Genomic DNA, 22722 nt, shown 5'->3' with positions numbered 1-22722 from the left:
AGTTGGTCGAGCGTCTGACTTCGGCTCGGGTCATGATCTTACGGTCCGCGGGTTCGGGCCCCGCGTCGGGCTCTGTGCTGCCAGCTTGGAGCCTGGAGCCTGCTTCAGATTCTATGTCTCTCTCTCTCTCTGTGCCCCTCCCCCGCTCATGCTCTGTCTCTCTCTCTCTGTCAAAAATAAATAAACATTAAAAAATTAAAAAAAAATGTCATAGAGGGAAGGGGTCAAGGCCTAGATGGGGGAGTTGGCCTGGAGTGCAGGAGGGACAGCTCATCTTACTATGGCTGGGGGAAAGGAGCTGACAGCAGATACAGATACAGGTGCGTTCCCAGCATAGGAATGAGTGGTAGAAACATAATCATGGCCATAATTATGTCCTAATTTTCTTCTCAAAGTAGATGAGGTCACCTGCTGAGAAGGAAGGGACTAGATACTGGGTGTGGAGCTTGGAGAGTTACAGGTTTGGAACATCAACTGCTAAGGGCAAGTGAAAGACTATTGTTAGTCAAGGAGATTGTCAGCCCAGATAAAATTGAGAATTGTGAGATCAGAGTAGGGCCACCTGCCCAAATGGTGCATGCTTTAGGATTTGCCTTCCTTGGCCGGGAGTGGACAGATGGGACATGGGACTGTTCCAGGGGTAATGCTGATTTCCAGTTCAGGATGATACTGGACTCTGTGCCTCAGATCTCCTAACTACATGTGCTGTTTCCTGTTTGGGTGTCAGGTACCTCAGTCAGGAACCCTGAAGCTGTCCCACTTACGGGAAGGAACATATACCTTTCAGCTCACTGTGATGGACACTGCTGGGCAGAGAAGCTCTGACAACGTCTCAGTGACAGTGCTGCCCATGACCTTCTCCACAGGAGGTGAGAGGAAAGTCCTTCCTTTGCATTCACAATGGCTGACAGAAACCAGCTACTTACAGAAACATGGTATTGGATTAGCATTTTATATTCTTAAATTTTTTTTAACGTTTATTCACTTTTTGATAGAGACAGAGTGTGAGTGGGGGAGGGGCAGAGAGAGAGGGAGACACAGAATCCGAAGCAGGTTCCAGGCTCTGAGCTGTCAGCACAGAGCCGGACGCGGGGCTCTGTCGCGGCCGGCGCGACAAACACCGAGGTCAGGGTCCTGAGGGTAGGGGAATGCAAGAAAAGAGAAGAGAAGAGAAAGTTTGGGAACAGGAGGGTCCCCTGGGCTGATGGCCCAAGTGACGGCTTTGTTGTTGCTGTACACAATCTTTTATAACCAGACTCTTATGGGTTAGGTCATTCTAAGAATAAACAGGTTTCACATAATTGCTGCCCACCAAAACATTTAGTTCTGTGTTTCTTGTGCATTTTCTAGACGGGTCACAAGACCTTGTTGATAAGATTGCTAGCAAAACACAATTCCCATGTTTGTTTCTATCTGACTCGGGGTAGAAAAAGGGAGGTAGCATTACTGCCAACACCTGCTTCAGGAATTAACTTTCTCAGCCTTGACAAGGCTTTCATATGCCCTTGAGAGTGGGGGAATGGGAGGGGGAACCACCGGGTTGGCTTGAGTCAACGGGGAATGTTGCTCGACCCGGTCTCAGCCTGGCGCCGGGGCCTGGCCTCCCACATGAATGGGAGGGGGGACCACCGGGTTGGCTTGAGTCAACAGGGAACATTGCTCAACCCGGTCTCAGCCTGGCACCGGGGCCCGGCCCCCCACAGGGCTCGAACTTACAAACTGTGAGATCATGACCTGAGCCGAAGTCAGACGCCTAACCTACTGAGCCACCCAGGGGCCCCCACAACTGTTTACTTCTTAATTTTAACCAGAAATTAAGGTTTTTAAGGGTTAAGAATTCTAATATAAAGCTTAATAATGTTAAATAGTTTAAAATACATTTATTTTAAAAAAAACCCTTTTTTTAATGTTTATTTCTGAGACAGAGAGACAGAGCATGAGTGGGGGAGGGGCAGAGAGAGAGGGAGACACAGAATCCGAAGCAGGCTCCAGACTCTGAACTGACAGCACAGAGCCCGATGCAGGGTTCGAACTCAACGGACCATGAGATCATGACCTGAGCCAAAGTCGGTTGCCCAACCAACTGAGCCACCCAGATGCCCCAGCATTTTATATTCTGACTTCATTCCATGGGCTCTTCCATTCTGTTTTTGGTTGTTGTTGAATTAAGAGTCTTTCCTAAACATATGACAATTTAAAACAAATTAAAATTTATAAAGTGCATGTGTCAATTTAAAAGGACTATTTAGGGACGCCTGGGTGGCTCCATCGGTTAAGTGTTCGACTTTGGCTGAGGTCATGGTCTCACAGTTTGTGAGTTCGATCCCTATGTCGGGCTCTGTGCTGACAGCTCAGAGACTGGAGCCTACTCTCTCTGCCCCTCTCAAAAATAAACATTAAAAAAAATAAAATTAAAAAAAAACCATAAAAGGACTATTTAGCTTTTTCTGCCCACAGGTCCTGTCCCCATGCTTTAATAAAAACACTATTGGGGCGCCTGGGTGGCTCAGTCGGTTAAGCGTCCGACCTCGGCTCAGGTCACGATCTCGTGGTCCGTGAGTTCGAGCCCCGCGTCGGGCTCTGTGCTGACAGCTCAGAGCCTGGAGCCTGCTTCAGATTCTGTGTCTCCCTCTCTCTCTCTGCCCCTCCCCTGTTCATGCTCTGTCTCTCTCTGTCTCAAAAATAAATAAAAACATTTAAAAAAAATTTAAAAACACTATTGGGCAAAAAAAAAGGGCTAAAATTTTCCATGGACACGTTAACACAAATACTAATAATATAGCTTTACATACATGTGATGGTTCTCACTTTCAGTTGCACAATGTAAACTCATTCTTCTCATTTATCTATGTTTCTTACCTTCCCAAACATCTGCATTTCTAAGATTAGCTCATCAAGTTAAAAAATATATATATACATATACATATATGTATATGGAACTTGAGAGCACAAAAGGCATAGAGGTATTGCAGGGGGAAACCCCCCACAGTTCACTCCAGGGAGAGGTACAGAGATGCTGTGTATTTGAGGGTCTTGTCGTTCAGTCCGCAGACTCTGTCAGTGTGTGCGGGACCGCAGGGTGCACAGGAGCTGTGCGAGGCACTGGGCATACAGAGGTGCTCACCCGCGCCCACGTGGTGAGCCTTCACAGTCACTAACCATGGCTCCAGAAAACCCATCCTTCGCATGTCTTCGCCATCCCTGATAACTCAGTCAGTGGGAGAATAAGGGTAAAAAGATCAGAGAATGCCTGCATATGGCTGATCTTGTCTTCCAACCAACATAGGTCGGGATGCATATTGAAAATGAAGCAAGACTTGAGAATCCTAAGGACTTGGCACCCCCGATAATTTGCCTTCCACAGGGACACAGAGCACAGTCAGTGTTCGGAATGTGACTGGCTGACTCCCCGTCCGGCCGAGGTTCCAGCCTCCCGTGAGGAAGGAGGCTGCTGCCTGTGGCCTGGTGTGACACCAATTTCCTGCCCGCTGTTGCCCTCTGAAGCAGTGATGGCAAGTGAGAGGAGCCGTCCCGGTCAGGAGTCTGATCCCGCCCAGATTCCAGCAGGGCCGTTGATCTATGGCAGCTGCAAAGTAGAGCCAGACAGCTACTCAACACATTTTTGAGGGGTGCCTGTCTGGCTCAGCCAGAAAAACGTGTGACTCTTGATCTCTGGGTTCGAGCCCCACGTTGGGCGTAGAGGTTACTAAAAAATAAACTTAAAAACATGTTTTTAGTACCTCAGTGTACTGGGCATGCACCAGGGCCATGGGAAACATGGCATCGGCCCCAGCCACTCCCTCCCTATGGAGGACCGCTGAACCCAGAGGGCTGTCCTGGGATCGAGTGCTCGCCTGGGCAGGAACCAAGTCAGGTGCCGATTATTGGAAGAAAGAGCTCATAGGAAGAAGGCATGGATATCCCCTTATCCCTATAGAAGTTTTAAAGGGATTTTGCTTTGTACAACCAAGGTGCCTGGGCAGGAGAGAGGGATAGAAGTGTGGGTACAAGCAGAGAGCTAACACTGCACCAGCCCAGTGTTTGCCTGGTTTCTTGACTTGGGCCAGTTTTCCAGGGCTCCAAAGACAAATTGCTAGTTGCACACTTCCGGCCTTTCTCCAATATGACAAAATGTATCTGAAGTGGCAGAAAGTTATGTGCATCGCTTTTGATTACTGAAAGGCCACTGTAGTATAGATCTTATATATGGAACTTTTTATAGAAAATTAAGGGGCACCTGGGTGGCTCAGTTGTTTGGGCATCCGACTTCGGCTCAGGTCATGATTTCTCCGTCTGTGAGTTTGAGCCCCACATTGGGTTCTGTGCTGATAGCTCAGAGCCTAGAGCCTGCTCCAGATTCTGTCTCCCTCTCTCTCTCTGTCCTTCCCCCACTCACACTCTGTCTCTCTCTAAAGAAAGAAAGAAAGAAAGAAAGAAAGAAAGAAAGAAAGAAAGAAAGAAAGAAAGAAAGAAAGAAGAAAGGAAGAAAGAAAAAATTTAAAAGAATGGCTGTGTTATTAACTGCTATCTGGAATCACTCTCTGGCTAGATTGGAATAACATAGTATGAATTAAAGTAATAAAACATCACACAGAGACATTGAAAACCAGAAATGGGGACAGAGAGGTGGTTCTCTCCCTTCTATTATAAATATATATTCGTCTTGCAGTTAATAACCCAGATGTAATGGTAACCAGGGGTGGCACCATCTGGGGGACATAGGCAAGCATAGTACCCCTGCTGATGTGATAATTTGGGTGATCTTTGGATATAGAGGCTGCATGTTTTCAAGCTTTGAGAAAAATAATCTATTCAAATGCCAAGCCACCAAACACTTCCAATATGATCTAGATCAGCGGTCTCCAAAGAGGATCCCCCCCACCACCACAGATAAAGACATTTGTAGGATGGGAAAGAAGACACCTGAACTTATATTTTTAGTAATTTTTAATCTCCTCCCTGAATTTTTAGTATATTTTATATCATGTTTAATATGTTAGTATGCTGGTACATGCATATTATTTTTAGATGGAGATGTGTGTTTATTACACTATATGCGTAGTATACAACACTGTATGTATTGATCAGATGTATGGTCAAAAAAATTTAGAGACCACTGATCTAGTAATAAATGGATACGTTACAAATATCAATCTATCTCCACAAGCTACCAGGTAGTAAGTAAAACCTTGACATATTTAGGATTTTCATGTCATGAACTAAAAAATGTGAGCAGTAACTGTATCCTGCTTGGTATTCAGGGTAACACAGTTTTCCTTCACTTTTCCTCCGAGTTCCTTTCCTGGAACCAAAGAAGATTCTCCTTTCCAGGCCCAAATTTTCAGTCATAACTGAGGCCCTTTGCTTCCTCTTCTTTCTCAGGAGCTTCTCCCACCATTTCTTCTCTTCTTCCTGGATCAAGGTATCTTCAAATTGCCTTGTACCCAGATAGACTCCTTTCCCGGGCCCTTGTTTAACTGCATGCAATGGAATATGTATCCAAGATTTCACTTGGACTCATATACTATGCTCAACCATTTGCCTCGGTGGATTATCATAATCTACCATTCTCCCGTGTCCTGAGAGAATTGTCTAGTTCCTTGTGTCCCTGGGAAATTAGGGAGTTCCTCACGACCTACATCTAGCCTGATACCTTTACTCTGCATCAACCAGTGTCGAAGTCACCCAGTTGTTGTGTAGCTAAGTCTAGTAAAGTTGGCTTAATCTGGAGTAGGGGAATGCCTTTCAAGAAAATACATGTAGCTCCTTTACACTGTAGATTAAAAACTCCTAACAGCTTCAGGGCCGCCTGAAGCCACTTCAGGGGCGCCTGGGTGGCTTGGTTGGTTGAGTGTGTGTCTTTGGCTCAGGTCATGATATAGCGGTTTGTGGGTTCAATCCCCCCGTTGAGCTACATGCTAACAGTGCAGAGCCTGTTTGGGATTCTCTCTCCGCCCTTCTCCCACTTGTATGCATGCTTGCTCTCTGTCTCTCAAAATAAATAAATAAACTTAAAAAAAAAACAAAAAACAAACAAAAAACCCCTGGGGTGCCTGGTGGCTCAGTAGGTTAAGCATCCGACTTTGGCTCAGGTCATGGTCTCACAGTTCGTGAGTTCGAGCCCTGTGTCGGGCTCTGTGCTGACAGCTCAGAGCCGGGAGCCTGCTTCAGATTCTGTGTCTCCCTCTCTGTCTGCCCCTCTCCTGCTCACACGCATATGTGTGTGTGTGTGCAAAATAAAAAAAAATAAACATTATAAATGTTTATCTCAAAAATAAATAAACATTAAAAAAAAACTAACAGCTCCAAAAGGGAGACAATTTCATTATTTGAAGAAAATAAATTCATACCAGCCAGTAGCTAAAGATTGGGTTTATTCTTTATGGTGGTAGGGATGTATGGTAGTCAACAAATAGGGTTCAATAGTCAAAAGTTAATCTCAGTAAAAATGATCACTTAGAAAACAAGGATGCAAGACATAGCATGTCTAAAGACATGGCATGTATAAAATGGTGTCTCTAATAAAACACATTCAGCCAGCCAAATGCCATGCGGGGTGGGGGGCAGTGTTGGGGGCCCACAGAGTCGACGGGATGAACAAAGGAACGCAGAGTGAGACGTGAGGGAGCAAACCCGGGGCTGGCTGGGGAAGACCAGAGCTGCTGCTCGTCTGTTCCCACCTGGTAGGCAGCGCTGGCCTGGAGAACGGCCCCGCGACCAAGAGCCCGTGTGATGCCTCAGAGTTAAGTCAGGGGGTCAAGGAGACACCCCTTTCTCGCAACCTGTTGCTCCAGCTCAGACTGTTGGTGTCTGCCCCATTATGTGCATCTCTCTCCCCCAAAATGTTCCATGTACATTTAGTCTTACTTAATCGTGACACAGCGAAGTGTTGACGATATGGCAACTCCTGTGACTTGAGACTTGTTCGCAAACAGGATGCTCGAACGTTTGCTCACGCTACCACTTCTCTTGTGACGACGGCTGCTGCATTGACATCATGCTGGCTTGCGATGGAGTGGAGCAGTGTCCTGACGGGTCCGATGAGGCTTTCTGTCATAATTGTGAGTCAGCTGCATGGCCTTTTCGGGCAAGGCGGGGAGACAGGATGTCTTTATTTTCACAATAAAATGCAAATTCAGTATTGTTCTTTTTCTGCCCAGTTTTAGGTATAAATTCATGTGAATAAGCTATGCCTTAAATTAAATGACCATTAACTATAAGTCTCTAATCTGAGTTGCAAATGTCAAATGTTTTATATTGCTTACCTTCTTCAAAATTTGCTTTGTTTTCTAAAAGACTCTTCCCCATCCTAAAAATGCTGTGAGGAATATGCTTTTAAAAAAACTAAAGTGAGGGGCGCCTGGGTGGCTCAGTTGGTTAAGCGGCCGACTTGGGCTCAGGTCATGATCTCGCGGTCTGTGAGTTGGAGCCCCGTGTCGGGCTCTGTGCTGACAGCTCAGATCCTGCAGCCTGTTTCAGATTCTGTGTCTCCCTCTCTCTGACCCTCCCCCATTCATGCTCTGTCTCTCTCTGTCTCAAAAATAAATAAACGTTAAAAAAAAAAAAAAAAAAAAAAAAAACTAAAGTGAGTTAAGATTTTGTTTTGATAAATTTTTTAGAAAAAAATTTTTTTTCACTATCTATTTTTGAGAGAGAGACACACAGAGCACAAGCTAGGAGGGGCAGAGAGAGAGGGAGACATAGAATCTGAAGCAGGATCCAGGCTCTGAGCTGTCAGCACAGAGTCCAAGGTGGGACTCGAACTCACAAACCGTGAGATCGTGACCCAAGCTGAAGTCAGACAGATGCTTAACTGACTGAGCCACCCAGGCGCCCCTAGAAAAAATTGTGATGTACTAGGGTGTAGCTAAGTCAGGACTGTAAACCAGTCTTATAATGTCACCTACATACACAAAAGGGCACTGAAAGAAAGAAGAAAAACTGCTGGTTTTGAAGAAGGATGTAAATCTCAAAACCTTAGGCTTAAGCTTTGTTGTTGTTATTGTTGTTTTAATTTTTTTAACGTTTATTTATTTTTGAGAGAGAGAGACAGGGCATGAGTGGGGGAAGGGGCAATGAGAGAGAGGGAGACACAGAATCTGAAGCAGGCTCCAGGCTCTGAGCTGTCAGAGCAGAGCCCGATGCAGGGCTCAAACGCACAAACCATGAGATCATGGCCTGAGCCCAAATCGGCCGCTTAACCACCTGAGCCACCCAGGCGCCCCTTAAGCTTTGTTTTCGTCAATTTATTTGTGACATTTAGAAAGCCAGTTATTGGAAGAAGAGAAAACAGTTTACCCATTTGAAAAGAAGAGAGTAATTTTTATGGGGCTCTAACATGGCTTAGATGGTTATTATTCACAAGTATCCATGGCTTTGAATCTACTGCAAATTTAGTGCTTTTAATTACAGTTCAGAAAAGAAACCCAGCAGCTAACGGTAGCTCCTGTATCCTTCAGTGAGCCTTGACCGGAAGACGGTGACCCACACAGCAACCGCCCAGCCTAGAATCACAGGACCAATCAAAGATGTAGCAGGAGGCTCCTTCTTGGAAAAGTCCCACAAAGTGACTGTCCCAAACCAGCCACTGGTGGTATCAAACACAGAGAAGAGGAATCATTCCACTTTTTGGGGACCAGAGAGTCAGACTGATCCTGTGATGCCAGGTAAGGACCTCAACAGCTTCTCCGCAAACGGCCTCATTTTCTCCAGTGACGCTGGGCTCAAAATGAAGGTTATATTTGAAGAGTGTTACGGAAATAAAAGAGAAGAGAGTTAAAATGAAAACTGTGGCCAAAAAGGGAAAAAAAAAAAACCCACCCCGTCTGACATTTGCACGGATTATTTATACTAAGGAACACCTACTAAATACATTCATACATTCATATATACTCCAGGGCTACCTGTACATTTATTAGTAAGTACGTTCGAATTAGGAAATTTCAACACCTGTGTTAAGAAAACAAATGCCCTACGTGTGAAATTTTAGGTTATTTTGAGATGAAGCAGCATAACCCTATTCACACTAAGCTAGTGAACGTAAGTAAAGAAAATCTACGTCATATTGAAATGGTTGCTTGTGGGGCGCGTGGGTGGCTCAGTCGGTTAAGCGTCTGACTTCGGCTCAGGTCATGATCTCACAGTTCGTGAGTTCGAGCCCTGCATCGAGCTGCGTCTGACAGCTCAGAGCCTGGAGCCTGTTCACATTCTGTGTCTCCCTCTCCCTCTCTGTCTCTCTCTCTCTCTCTGCCCCTTTCCTGCTCATGCTCTGTCTCTGTCTCAAAAATAAATAAACATAAAAAAAATTAAAAAAAAAAAAGAAATGGTTGCTTGTGCGAGCACTTCAGTCCTATGCTCCCAATTAACGAAATCTGTAACTTTTTTGTTTTCACTAATAAGGCTAATAAGAATCTTGTCTACATTCACACTGCTGAAACATTAACATTCTGTCATCTTAAATTTGTTTTTGCACATTTGTATTGTTTGTGACAAGAGACAGAAATATAGAATATCACATTTCTGTACGCCTTTGTAAATGTCTTTTCAGTACTCAAACTCTGCATAACTTGTACAGAAATAATCTGTCGCTACTTTAATAACTTCTTTATGAAATTATTTTGTTCTATGCAGAAGATGCAAATAATAAAAAAGGAAAATAATTTAAAATACCACTCTTTACTGAAAACAACTTTTGGTATTTTGGTATATTTTTTTCTAGTCTTGTTTATCTAATGTTTAGTTTTTTTCATATATTCTTTTTTTTAATGTTTATTTATTTTTGAGGGAGAGAGAGAATGTGAGCGTGCACGTGCGGGTAAGAGCACGAGTCGCGGAGGGGCAGAGAAAGGGAGACACAGAATCTGAAGTTGGCTCCAGGTTCTGAGCTCTCAGCAGAGCCCCACGCGGGGCTCAAACCCATGAACTATGACATCATGACCTGAGCCGAAGTCAGATGCTTAACTGACTGAGCCACCCAGGCACCCCATCTACTGTTTAGATTTTAAGTGTATCTGTACAGATATGTCCACAGAAATATTCCACGAAGGGTTTTCTTTTGGACAGTTTAGACTAGGTGCTTTCAAATGCCTAAGCTGGGTCTATACCTTTGTTAGTACTGCCACCTAATGGGTAAATCAGCCCATGTAGCAAAACTCACCATTAATATTCTGTTGCATTTTTTCTGGCCACTTTCATTTATACACATACATGCACACATTTATTCACTTTTTATCTTAGCCTAATTAATATACAGTGTTATAGTTTCAGGCATACAATATAATGATTTAACAATTCTATGCATTGCTCCCTGCTCATCATGATAAGTTTACTCTTAATCCCCTTCACCAACTTCACCCATCCCCCAGCCAGTTCCCCTCCCTCAACCACCAGTTTGTTCTCTGTATTTAAGTCTGTTTTTGTTTTTGTTTCTTTTTTTCTTTGTTCACTTGTTTTGTTTCTTAATTTCCACATATGAGTGAAATTGTATGGTATTTGTCTTTCGCTGACTTATTTCACTTAGCATTATACTCTCTGGGTTCATCCATGTTGTTGCAAATGGCAAGATTTTGTCCTTTTTATGGCTGAGTAATATTCCATTACATACACATACACACACACACACACACACACACACACACACACACGTCTTTATCCATTCATCTATGGAGGGGCACTTGTGTTCCTTCCATATCTTGGCTATTGTAAATAATGCCGCAGTAAACAGGGACACATATATCTTTTCAAATTAGTGTTTTGTTTTCTTTGGGTAAATACCCAGTAATGGAATTACTGGATCATATGGTAATCTATTTTTAATTTTTTGAGGAACTTCCATATTGTTTTCCACAGTGACTTTACCAGTTCATGTTCCCACCAACGGGATACGAAGATTCCTTTTTTAACGTGTCCTCATCAACACTTGTTATGACTTATCTTTTTTGTTTTTAGCCATTCTGACATTGTGATTTTGATTTACATTTTCCTGATGATTAGCTATGTTGAACATCTTTCCATGGGTCTGTGGTTCACTTGTATGTCTTCTATGGGAATATGTCTATTCTGCCCATTTTTAATCAGATTCTTTGTGGGCTTTTGGGGGAGGGTGTTAGGCTTATTAAGTTCTTTATATATTTTGGATTTTAACCCATTACTTGATATATCATTCACAAATACCTTCTCCCATTTAGTAAGTTGCCTTATCATTTTGTTGATGGCTTCATTTGCCATGAAAAGCTTTTTACTTTGGTGTAGTCCTAATACTTTCATTTGTTTGTTTGTTTTTCCTCTTGCCTAAGGAAACACATCTAGTAAAATGTTTCTATAGCTAGCGTTAAAGATATTACTGCCTATGTTTTCTTCTAGGAGTTTTATGGTTTCGGGTCTCACATTTAGGTCCTCAATCCATTTTGAGTTTATTTTTGTGTATGATGTAAGAAAGTGGTCCAGTTTCATTCTTTTGCATGTGGCTGTCCAGTTTTCCCAACACCATTAATTGAAAAGACTGCCTTTTCCCTATTGTATATTCTTGCTTCCTTTGACCGTATAGTTGTAGGTTTATTTTTGGATCCTGTTCCATTGATCAATGTGTCTATTTTTGTGCTCGTACCATACTGTTTGGATTACTGCAGCGTTGTAGTATATCTTGAAATCTGGGATTATGATACCTCCAGCTTTGTTCTTCTTTCTCACGTTTGCTTTGGTTATTTGGGATCTTCTTTGATTTTATATAAATTTTAGGATTATTTGTTATAGTTTTGTGGAAAATGTTATTGGTATTTTGAGAGGATTGCATTAAATCTATTGCTTTGGGTAGTATAGACATTTTAACGATATTTGTTCTTCCAGTCCATGAGCGTGGTGTATCTTTCCATTTGTTTGTGTCAGTTTCAGTTTCTTTCTTCAGTGTTTTATAGTTATTGGAGTTTAAGTCTTTTACCTCCCTGATTAAGTTTATTCCTAAGTATTTTATTCTTTTTGGTGCAATTGTAAATGGGATTTTTTTCCTTAATTTCTCTTTCTACTACTTCATTATTAGTATTTATAAATGCAACAGATTTTTGTATATTAATTTTGTATCCTGCAACTCTGCTAAATTCATTTATCAGTTCTAATAGTTTTTTGGACATTTATTCACTTTTAACAAATTAGGAACACATTATGTTTATGAAACTTTTCTTTTTCTCAGGAGTATTTATGTGTGTTATTACATGCCCATCAAAGACCAAAACTTCTTTCTCAGTGTTTATTTCTTTGAAGGGGGGAGGGGCAGAGAGAGGGGGATGGCAGGATCCAAAGCAGGCACTTCACTGATAGCAGCAAGCTCCATGTGGGGCTTGAACTCACAAATAGAAAGACCGTGAGCCAAAGTTGGACGCTTAACCACCTGGGAACCCCCAAAACAAAAACTTTAAAAAAAATTTTTTTAATGTTTGTTTATTTTTGAGAGAGAGACAGAGACAGAGTGTGAGTGGGGGAGGGGCAGAGAGAGAGGGAGACACAGCATCTGAAACAGATTCCGGGTTCAGAGCTGTCAGCACAGAGCCCGACGTGCGGCTCGAACTCATGAACTGTGAGGTCATGACTTGAGTCGAAGTTGGACGCTCAACAGACTGAGCCACGGCAGGTGCCCCAAAAACAAAAACATTTTTAAGAAACAAAGCAAACAAACAAAAAAGGAAACAAACAAAAGGACTCCTAAATACAGAGAACACGCTGATAGGTGCTAGAAGGGAGGTGGTTGGGGAAATGGATGGAAAAAGAAATAAAAGCCTGGAGCCTGCTTCTGATTCTGTGTCTCCCTCTCTCTCTGCTCCTCTCCTGCTTGCACTCTATCTCTCTGCCTCTCTCTGTCTCTGTCTCTGTCTCTCTTTCTGTCTTAAAAATAAATAAAAATGTTAAAAAAAAAATTTTTTTTTTAAATGCATCACCAGAGCGCCTGGGTGGCTCAGTCATTTGGGCCTCCATCTCTTGATTTCGGCCCAGGTCATGATCTCATGGTTTGTGAGTTTGAACCCCGGGTCAGACTCTGTGCTGACAGCGTGGAGCCTGCTTGAGATTCTCTCCCTCTCTCTCTCTGCCCCTCCTCTGCTCTCTCTCAAAATAAACAAACATTTAAAAAACTAATAAAATAAATAAATAAATAAAAATGCATTCCTATTTGTGACCTGTGCCTGGATTTTACAAGGATCATCAGCTAATATAATAAGGACAAGTTGAATTTTCTGCCACTTCCTTCCCCTACAGGCATCTCGTAAGGATAAAAAACTTAACTCACTGAAGATATGTTAAAGAGATATATCATTAATACTGATACTATAGTACAGAAAGTGATGAGATGCGGTTTTTCACCTGTCACATTGGCAAGGTGAAAAGCTATTATTACGTTGCCAATAATATGGAGCCAATAGTATGGAGCACGGAGAAACAAGACTCAGGCGCTCTTGGTGGGACTGAACCCAGTACAATCTTCTAGAGGGCAGTTTCTGAAGCATTGAATCTGTATGTGCCCTGATTCAGTTATCCCACACCTGGGAATTCATCCCAAGCGTGTTACTAAGGATAAAATTAAGGACTTGTGCAAATATCCAGTCACACAGTGAATGTCCGCTCGCCCGCTCAGAGCCGCGGTGGTGCCTGTGTTTGTTCAGCACGCAGTGACTCAATGGCTGAACTGTGGTGAGATGTGGCTGCATCTGTAGGGCCTGTTCCCTGTGCGGCCCGAGTCATTTATTAACAAGGCTGTCCTCTTTCTATCGGAGCTGGCCGGAGGAAAGAAATCAGATGTCCAGCACTGCAGAGTGCTCGAAAAGTGGTGTATCCACATTCACAGTGAATCCTTTTTTTTTTATTATTAAAAAATATTTTTTTTAACGTTTATTTATTTTTGAGAGAGAGAGAGAGCACGCTCATGCGTGCACCCACAAGTGAGGGAGGGGCGGAGAGAGGGAGACAGAGGGTCCAAAGCAGGCTCGTGAGCGAGGAGCCTGAAGTGGGGGCTCGAATTCACGAATTGTGAGCTCAGGACCTGAGCTGAAATCAAGAGTAGGCCGCTTAACCAAGCCACCCAGGCACCCTTTGAATCCATTTTTTTGGAAGTTGAGAATTCATGTCCAGCCCGGCAGGTCAACCAAGTTCTTTAAGGAGCCAAACTGAAGCATGGACTTGGGAGAATGCCTGGTCTCTGTATGGACACATGGGGTTCTGCCGGCACTGTCTCCCATTTCCCTGCTAAACATGCCAAAGCCTCACTGTTTCACTTCTCTCCGGAGGTAGCCAGAGTGAGCACCTGCGACCTTCGCATCGTTATGGGAGGTGTTTTATCCAGAGAGGCTATCCTTATAAAGGATACTCAAAAGAGTTTTTTCATGTGCCCTGTATTTTTCATGGCTATTTCATTTTTGTGTTCTGCTGGACTGTCTCTTCTTATTGGGAAGCCATTCTGAACTTACGAAATAACATGTCTGGGAAGGTAGTTTGAATTTGTTGAAGCCTGATGAATAACATTATGCTCCCACATGATGGCAGGAATCAACTGTTTCCTCACATGAATGGATCTTGTCCTAGTATAATCCAGAACATTTCCTGAAGAGAGCTCCTTCTTACCTACTCTGTTGACATGCGGTGTGGTCTACCAGTGAAGAGTGAGAAAGAACGATTCTGTTGTCTGTGTTAGTTGGCAGGTGGTCACAGGAAGCCATAGTACATTCTGGGAGGCAGGCCCGTATTGTAATCACTTTTCTAGCTAGTATTTCCACCTTCCTTCCAGAACATGCTTGCATGTGCAGTGGTGACTGAAAATAAATTTAAAGCAACTTCTGTCCAGCTTCCAACTCCTTCTGTGAGTGCATGGCTATGCATGGTACACGTTAACACAATAGGTCATTCAGAAGAGGGAAAAAATAATTTCCTAAGACATTAACTTTTCTAAAAGGATCATTACCAAAATGAGTTATTTGCAGAAGCAAATTCCATCTTTGTCTCATTTGTTCTGACTTGCCACTCTGGGGAGAGCCTATGATAGCACGTGTGGAATGAAGCATTTCTCTATGGTGTTCCATACGTTGGTGTCCAGGAAAAGTGAATCAGGCAGTCTGGAAATGACAGTGAATTCCTCCCTGAAATGTAGAAAACAGAAATTCACATTTCAAATACCAACTCGGGCAGGGCACGTCCCCTGGAAATTCTAGAGTCTGTGGCAACTGTGGCTTCTTACGTCTCCTGTGTCTACTGTCCTCTCCCTAATGCCTGAGCTCGCCCACCTCCCACAGCACTGGCTTCCTCTCCCCAGGAGTGAGGGCATTTAAGAAAATACTCTTCACATTTGACAACTGAAGATCCAGAACGAATATGTTTACTTTCAAATGAACCCATCTCCAAGGCAAGACCCCCTTTCTAAGTACAATTAACCTATTTCTCTGCTGCATCCTTAATAGAGAGCTTTATCTCAGACTTCCTAAGGAAATATTTCAATTTGTGATTTTGCCTAGTTATTTTTGATTTGCCTGGATATGAGTAAATGGATACAGTATAAACTCTTAAGTTCTTGGATCTGTGACTTTGAGAGCAGTTTGGTTCAGTAGAAAAGCTCCTGCTCTGGGTGCCCGGGTGTCTCAGTCGGTTGAGCATCTGACTTCAGCTCAGGTCATGATCTCGCGGTCTGTGAGTTTGAGCCCCACGTCGGGCTCTGTGCTGACAGCCCAGAGCCTGGAGCCTGTTTCGGATTCTGTGTCTGCCTCTCTCTCTGCCCTCCCCTCTCATGCTGTCTCTGTCTCTCTCTCAAAAATAAATAAACATTAAAGAACATATTTTTTAAAAAAGAAAGACAAGCTCCTGCTGCGGGTCGGTCCTGGGTTCTAATCCCAACACCACCTGGTACTAGTGTCCAGGTAATTAACTTCTCCGAACTGTGTTTCCTTGCTTGAAAGAGGATAATCATATCTTCTCACAGTGTTGCTATACATAGCGCGTGAGATATCGTACGTAAATATAATTTATGTCTCTCAGTAACTGTTAGTGCTAGATGAATTTTCGCTGGAGCACTCACTAGGAAACTCAGGTAAGAGAGCTACAAGCTTACAAGATGGTTAATTCTAATAAAAAATAGAAATAGCGCAGTGGTGGTCCCAGTACTGAGTTTCTCTTCAGAATTAAGGTGAAGAATCTCTCATCTTTGGTGGAAAGATGGGGTGGGGGAGGGGATTGTGAATGTGGTTATTTCGTATTTTTACATTGGATAGAAGACAAACGAGTTAATCCTCTGAAAAGAATTGGACGTTGGTAAATTTCAGTGTTTTTATTCCTGGCTCATTATTTTTAAAAAGTAGGACATGAATTCCCAGCCATGTGATCTTCCCACTTCCAGATTTATTATTGGAAATAGTACTTACTGAGTGCCTGTCACTGTGGACTTCTTTGGTCTTTTTTTTTCCCCCTAGCTTATTTATTTATTTTGAGAGAGAAAGAAAGCACAGTAGGGGCAGAGAGAGAGAGAGAGAGAGAGAGAGGCAAGGAGAGAGAATCCCAAGCAGGTTCTGCACTGCCAGCCCAGAGCTCAACACAGGGCTTGAACTCACAAACTGTGAGATCAAGACCTGAGCCGAAATCAAGAGCCGACGCTCAACCGACTGAGCTACCCAGGCGCCCCTGCTTCTTTGGTCTTAATAGCAACCTGGTGATATGCAGAAATCATTAGCAGCATTTTATGGATGAAGACACTGAGTCACAGAGAAGTGAAGAACTCAGACTGGGTCACACAGCTAGGAAGTGATAAAGCCAGAATTTAACTCAGCGGTCTAACCCCAGCCCCAAGGGGATGATGGCTTCGGCAGCAAGCCTCACAGTGTTCAAGGATCTTTTCTCTTAGCTACAGAGACAGGAAGCAGCTACAGTTCCCTTAAGACCTGCTTGTATGGTATTTTATGTTAGGGCATTAGAAGCTCAGAAGGACGAGAATCTGGGGGCACCTGGGTGGTTCAGTCGGTTGAGCAACGAGCTCTGTATTTTGGCTCAGGTCATGATCTCATGGTTCAAGAGATTGAGCCTCACGTCAGTGCAGGGCCTGATTGGGAGTCTCTCTCCCTCTCTCTCTGCCCCTCCTGTGCACACTCTCACTCTCTCTCTCTCTCTCTCTCTCAAAATAAATAAATAAGCTTTAAAAAAAGGGAAGACATCTGTGAGTACTGGAGTAGTCAGGATTGTCTACTTGTAGATCTGCGTTATGACTTTCATGGACCTATTAAAAAAAAACCCGAAATATTGAACTTTATGACTGTGTTGGTGTAGAGATTAATATAACACAGGCTACATTCACTATTATATACGCATTATTATTATTATTGTTATTATTATTATATGCATTGTTCTCTTGTGATTTTTTCTTAATGTTTATTTAATTTTGAGAGAGAGAGAGAAAGAGTACGAGCAGGGGAGGGGTAGAGAGAGAGAGAGGGAAACACAGAATCGAAAGCAGGCTCCAGGCTCCAAGCTATCAGCACAGAGCCCAACGCGGGGCTTGAATTCACGAACCATGAGACCATGACCTGAGCCAAAATTGGACACTTAACCAACTGAGCCACCCAGGCACCCCTGTTTTCTTGTGATTTTAAGAGAAATTAAACTGAAACATTTTTGCAAGCCCCAGGTTCGATGTCCATTGTGCCTGGTGGACAGGTGGCCCCCACCTGTGATAGGCATGGACATTCTGCTACGCTGTGAAGAATGGGCAGAAAGAGTTTGAATACATGGAAAACAAGGGCTCTAATTAATAGCCTGAGAAAATGGGTTTGAGAGTGACAATTATTGAAGCAGGAGATCCCAGCTACCCAAAGTGAAGGGAGTTTGCCGGGAATAGAGGGCAGTATGGAGAACCTTGAAAGCCCTGCTGAAGCATCTGGACGGGTGGAATCAAGAAGGAGAGGAACAGGGCACCTGGGTGGCTCAGTCGGTTGAGTGTCCAACTTCGGCTCAGGTCATGATCTCGTGGTTTGTGGGTTTGAGCCCCGTGTGGAACTTTGTGCTGACAGCACAGAGCCTGCTTCTGATTCTCTATCTCCCTCTCTTTCTGACACTCCCCCACTCATGCATGTGCTGTCTCTCTCTCTCTCTCTCTCTCTCTCTCTCTCTCTCTCTCAAAAATAAACATAAGAAAATTTTTTTTAAAAAAAGGAGAGTAAGAAAATTTGGTCTCTAAAGCCAGTCGAAGAAGGATCAATATCCATCCATAATAAAGCTTTCATCCATTCATGGCAAAATGAGAAAAATAAGGACAATGCAGGAAGTTTTTTTTTTACAAGACTACATTCATTCAATTCAAAGAGCTATCCTTTTTATGTATTAAACTCTTCACGTTTTGTGGGTTACACATTTCCTTACTTTATAATGAGGTGAAGGCAATGGCTTTTTTTTTTTTTTTTTTTTTAATGTTTATTTTTGAGAGAGACAGAGACAGAATGTAAGTAGGTTAGGGGCCGAGAGAGAGGGAGACACAGAATCCAAAGCAGGCTCCAGGCTCCGAGCTGTCAGCACAGAGCCCGACGCGGGGCTCGAACCCACAAGCTGTGAGATCATGACCTGAGCCGAAGTCGGACGCTCAACCGACTGAGCCACCCAGGCGCCCCCGGCAATGGCCTTCTTAAATGGCCATTTCTTTTACTGTCTTTATTTGGCAAAATAAAAAGTTGACCCTAACTTGGCCCCAAAAATCATTTTGAATTTTGGATTGATCCACAAAATCCAAAGGTGTTGGAATCAGCTTGCCGTGTGGAGGACAGCCCGGGCTCTCAGTGGCCCCAGGGCCCCAGAAGCCCCATGGCTTCAATGCAGTATCCCTGTCCCCATCCTGCTGGGAAAGGTCTCCAGCTCCAGGCAGCAATCCCTTTGTCCGTGAGCCGAGCAGTCCCAACACCTGGCGGCCCCGCCACAGTAAGAGCCGTTCCCTGGCTGGCTCTGCCCGGTGCCTCCCCGGGGTCACTCTCTTACGGTCTCCCACTGCCTGCTCTTCTTCCGTTCCCTCCCCTCGCCGTTCTGGTTGGGAGGGGGCTTCCAGCACTACAGTCCAGTGGACAGTGATAGCAATCAGCCTGCAAGGTAACTCTGATTCTCTGGCCCACAAGAAATTGCTCCTGCCTTACTCACATCTCTCATTCTCTTCGGGCCCGCGGTTTATGAAGGACAGCCCAAGTTACTGGCTATCTGCAGGTGGCGTGTATGGTGCCTTTTAGAGTAACGTGACAAAGCACGGCAGAAGGTAGGGAGCCTGCCTTGGCCTTGGCCGTGAGAAGCAAATGTGGGTTAACCTCCTTGCACTGATATGCTGAGCGAGTGGGGATGAGGGGCCTTTGCAGACGTGTTCCAGTAGCAATGTCTGCACGCAGAGTGCTTGAGTGAAAGGTGACAGAGACCTAAGGCCGTGGCAGTTGAGGACAGAGAAGAGGCACCGTAGTCGAGGATATTTCAGAGTGTCGTGGACATGGCCTGTGTGATTCAGCTACTGATGGCTTGCAGGGCTGAGTGAAAAGGAACTTGAAGGATGCCTTAATGAAACACACGCATTTGCAGTCCCTTCTCTTTAACAGCACAAGCACGTGACTGCAACCATCTCTTCAAGTCCTGGCTTTCTGGCCCTAGTAGGTACCTGCAATAACTTTATAATTTTCCATCATCCTGTTGACTTTTGTGATCCTTAGTAAATCCAGGCATATCACTTAGTACAGATTCCGAAGAGTTTTATAAATGCTACCTTTAAGTAGCCTTATTTCAGCTGCAGGTGTTGCGAACAGATCTGTTGATGACATAAGAGTAAAGAAGCTTTAAGCTTTTGCTTCTCAGTAGAATTCCTCATGTCAGCTCATCCGTTCTATTTACTGTCACTGAGGATTATATTATCCCCCAGGCTCACTTGAGATCACACCATAGCACGAGGGCAACTCCATTAGCTTAATCATCATCTTGTCAATGTAATAAGCACACAAATGCTGTAAATTCCCAGATGGGAAATGATTCAGTGGTACGGCCATGGCTTATCAGACCTGGGGTGAAAGTCCTAAGGTTTGATCTTTCTTACTAGTCACTCTCAATAGTGTAATACAACTGGATAGAGTAAATAATTAACAACATATCATTACACCAGAAATGCTGGTTTCCACCAATAAGCAGTTAGACACGCCTGAGTTTAAATCCCAGCCCTGTGACCCGCTTACTACTCAAAAAGAACCCGGGCAAGTACCAAGCCTCTCTGACCCAAGCGGAAAACAAAGAGCAATGAATACCCGCCAAGTAGGGCTGAGGTGAGAAAGTCAAACGACTTGTCTGAGTGGCTTATGCAAGCTCACTCTTCATTTTTTAAAGAAAAACATTTGTGGACGTTTCTGCTTTTCATGGTATGGATTGCAGAGATCACCTGTGACTTTTCTAGCTGACGTCTTTCCTTCCTTCTCCAGAGTGCTGGGTGCCTTTTCCCCTTTCTCTGTCCAGCGGTTTTGTTCTCGTCCCATACTCTGGTCATGTTAGTTACCTAGTGTTTTAATATCAAACACAGACCAGGGCGCCTGGGTGGCTCAGTTGGTTAAGCCTCCAACTTCAGCTCAGGTCACGATCTCACAGTATGTGAGTTCGAGCCCTGCATCGGGCTCTGGGCTGATGGCTCAGAGCCTGGAGCCTGCTTCCGATTCTGTGTCTCCCTCTCTCTCTGCCCCTCCCCGGTTCATGCTCTGTCTCTCTCTGTCTCAAAAACAAATAAACGTTGGGGTGCCTGGGTGGCGCAGTCGGTTAAGCGTCCGACTTCAGCTCAGGTCACGATCTCGCGGTCCGTGAGTTCGAGCCCCGCGTCAGGCTCTGGGCTGATGGCTCAGAGCCTGGAGCCTGCTTCCGATTCTGTGTCTCCCTCTCTCTCTGCCCCTCCCCCATTCATGCTCTGTCTCTCTCTGTCCCAAAAATAAATAAAAAACGTTGAAAAAAAAATTAAAAAAAAAATAATAATAAACATTAAAAAAAAATTTTTTTAAAAATATGAAACACAGACCTACGTTTACAAGAGTAATAAATTTTATAAGTCCTTTAAATCCATCCTAAGAAAAATAGATGAGGCTATATTTTCATGTCTGTTTCTTAACGTTTCTGATGTACCTTTGACATATGTTCTCTCTGTTTTCTGTAGATAGTGGTTCCTCAGGGAAGAACAGAAAAGAAAAAAATTATATTTTTGAATCAAACAGCGATCGAGGAGGAGGGGAACACCCAGCCCCAGAAACAGGTAAATCTGGAATTTGGAAATTCATTGCAGAGTACAAACATTTGTAGAACCACATATCCTCCAGTGGAAGGGACCAGATGAAGCTTCAAGAGTTTAGGACAAGAGCAGTGACCGATCCGTGGATCGGAAGAGCTGTTGTATTCTCCCTCTATCAGGCTGCATCTGTGGGCTCTTGAACTAGTAACCTCACATCCTTGGACCTAGGCTTCCTCTTTTCTCAGTTGATTGGACTAGAGGATCACTCTATTTCTTTCCAGGTGTAACATGCTATGGAAAAAGTAATATTCACAGCCTAGAAGTTAAGAACTAGATATTCACGGCTCTAGAATCTGAGGCCGAGGTTCAGACCCTTGCTCCGTCACTAAACTCTATGACCTTTGGCAGGCGATCTTCTCTCTCCGGATCCCAGTTCTCCTCAGTCGTAAGATGGAAATGGCAACTATCACTGCCTCAGACTTGTTGGGGGAGAAATGGGACAATTAACATAAACCGTTTAGCACACGTGTGTGACTCATACATAAATAAATGATAATAAATAGCCACACTGGTTCGGCTAATAAATAATAAATAAGTAAATGATGGCTATTATGCTTGAGTTAGTTATAAAGATCTTATAGAACTACCCTACGACCCAGCAATTGCACTACTAGGTATTTATCCAAGAGATACAGGTGTGTGTTTCGAAGGGGCACATGCACCCCAATGTTTATAGCAGCACTATCGACAATAGCCAAAGTATGGAAGGGTCCAAATGTCCATTGATGGATGAATGGATCAAGAAGATGTGGTACATATATACAATGGAGTTATTACTCGGCAATCAAAAAGGATGAAATCTTGCCATTTGCAACTACGTGGATGGAACTAGAGGGTATTATGACTTCACTCATATGAGGACTTTAAGAGACAAAACAGATGAACATAAGGGAAGGGAAGCAAAAAATAATATAAAAACAGGGAGGGGGACAAAAACATGAGACTCTTAAATATGGAGAACAAACAGAGGATTATTGGAGTGGTTGTGGGCTAAATGGGAAAGGGGCATTAAGGAATGTACTCCTGAAATCATTGTTGCACTATATGCTAACTTGGATGTAAATTAAAAAAATAAATTAAATTAAAATTAAAAAAAAAAAAAAAAGATCCTAGAGTACCTAGTTCTCTCCAGCTGCTCAAGTGATGGATGAAGACCAAAGACAATGAGGAAAGAGTGTAGGAGGTCGAGGGGATATTTAGTGAGTGAAAGAAGAATACCACAATTCCATAATTATGGTCACTTTTAACTAGAAAGAGAACACTTTTGAGTCGGTTCTTCAGAAAGGGAGGTTTTAATCCTAAATCCCACAAACTAATTAGTAAAAGAAGATTTAGGAGAATAAAATATGATTCTTGAATTATAGACCTGAACACAGAGAAGACTTTTTTACCCTAGAGTGTTCTTTGTAAAATCTGGACCACGTTATCGTGTAACCACT

The 22722-nt window shown here is 43.5% G+C and overlaps 1 protein-coding gene across 4 annotated transcripts in view; it reads left to right on the top strand.

Annotated features, from left to right (window-relative positions):
* Positions 1-22722, top strand: part of LRP11 (LDL receptor related protein 11) — a 53675-nt gene that overhangs the window by 24367 nt on the left and 6586 nt on the right. For 2 of the 4 annotated variants that reach the window (XM_058735622.1, XM_058735619.1), the window contains exons 3-6: positions 728-935; positions 6936-7061; positions 8460-8666; positions 21152-21247. In XM_058735622.1, the coding sequence (XP_058591605.1) occupies positions 728-935; positions 6936-7061; positions 8460-8666; positions 21152-21247 (637 nt within the window). The remainder of the gene's footprint in view (positions 1-727; positions 936-6935; positions 7062-8459; positions 8667-21151; positions 21248-22722) is intronic. The other 2 variants (XM_058735620.1, XM_058735621.1) reach the window with 2 other exon arrangements.

Source organism: Neofelis nebulosa, chromosome 6 (genome assembly GCF_028018385.1).
Source record: "Neofelis nebulosa isolate mNeoNeb1 chromosome 6, mNeoNeb1.pri, whole genome shotgun sequence".
Taxonomy (NCBI): domain Eukaryota; kingdom Metazoa; phylum Chordata; class Mammalia; order Carnivora; family Felidae; genus Neofelis; species Neofelis nebulosa.
The sequence above is the reverse complement of the archived record's forward strand: the minus strand, read 5'-3'. Positions and strand labels throughout refer to the sequence as shown.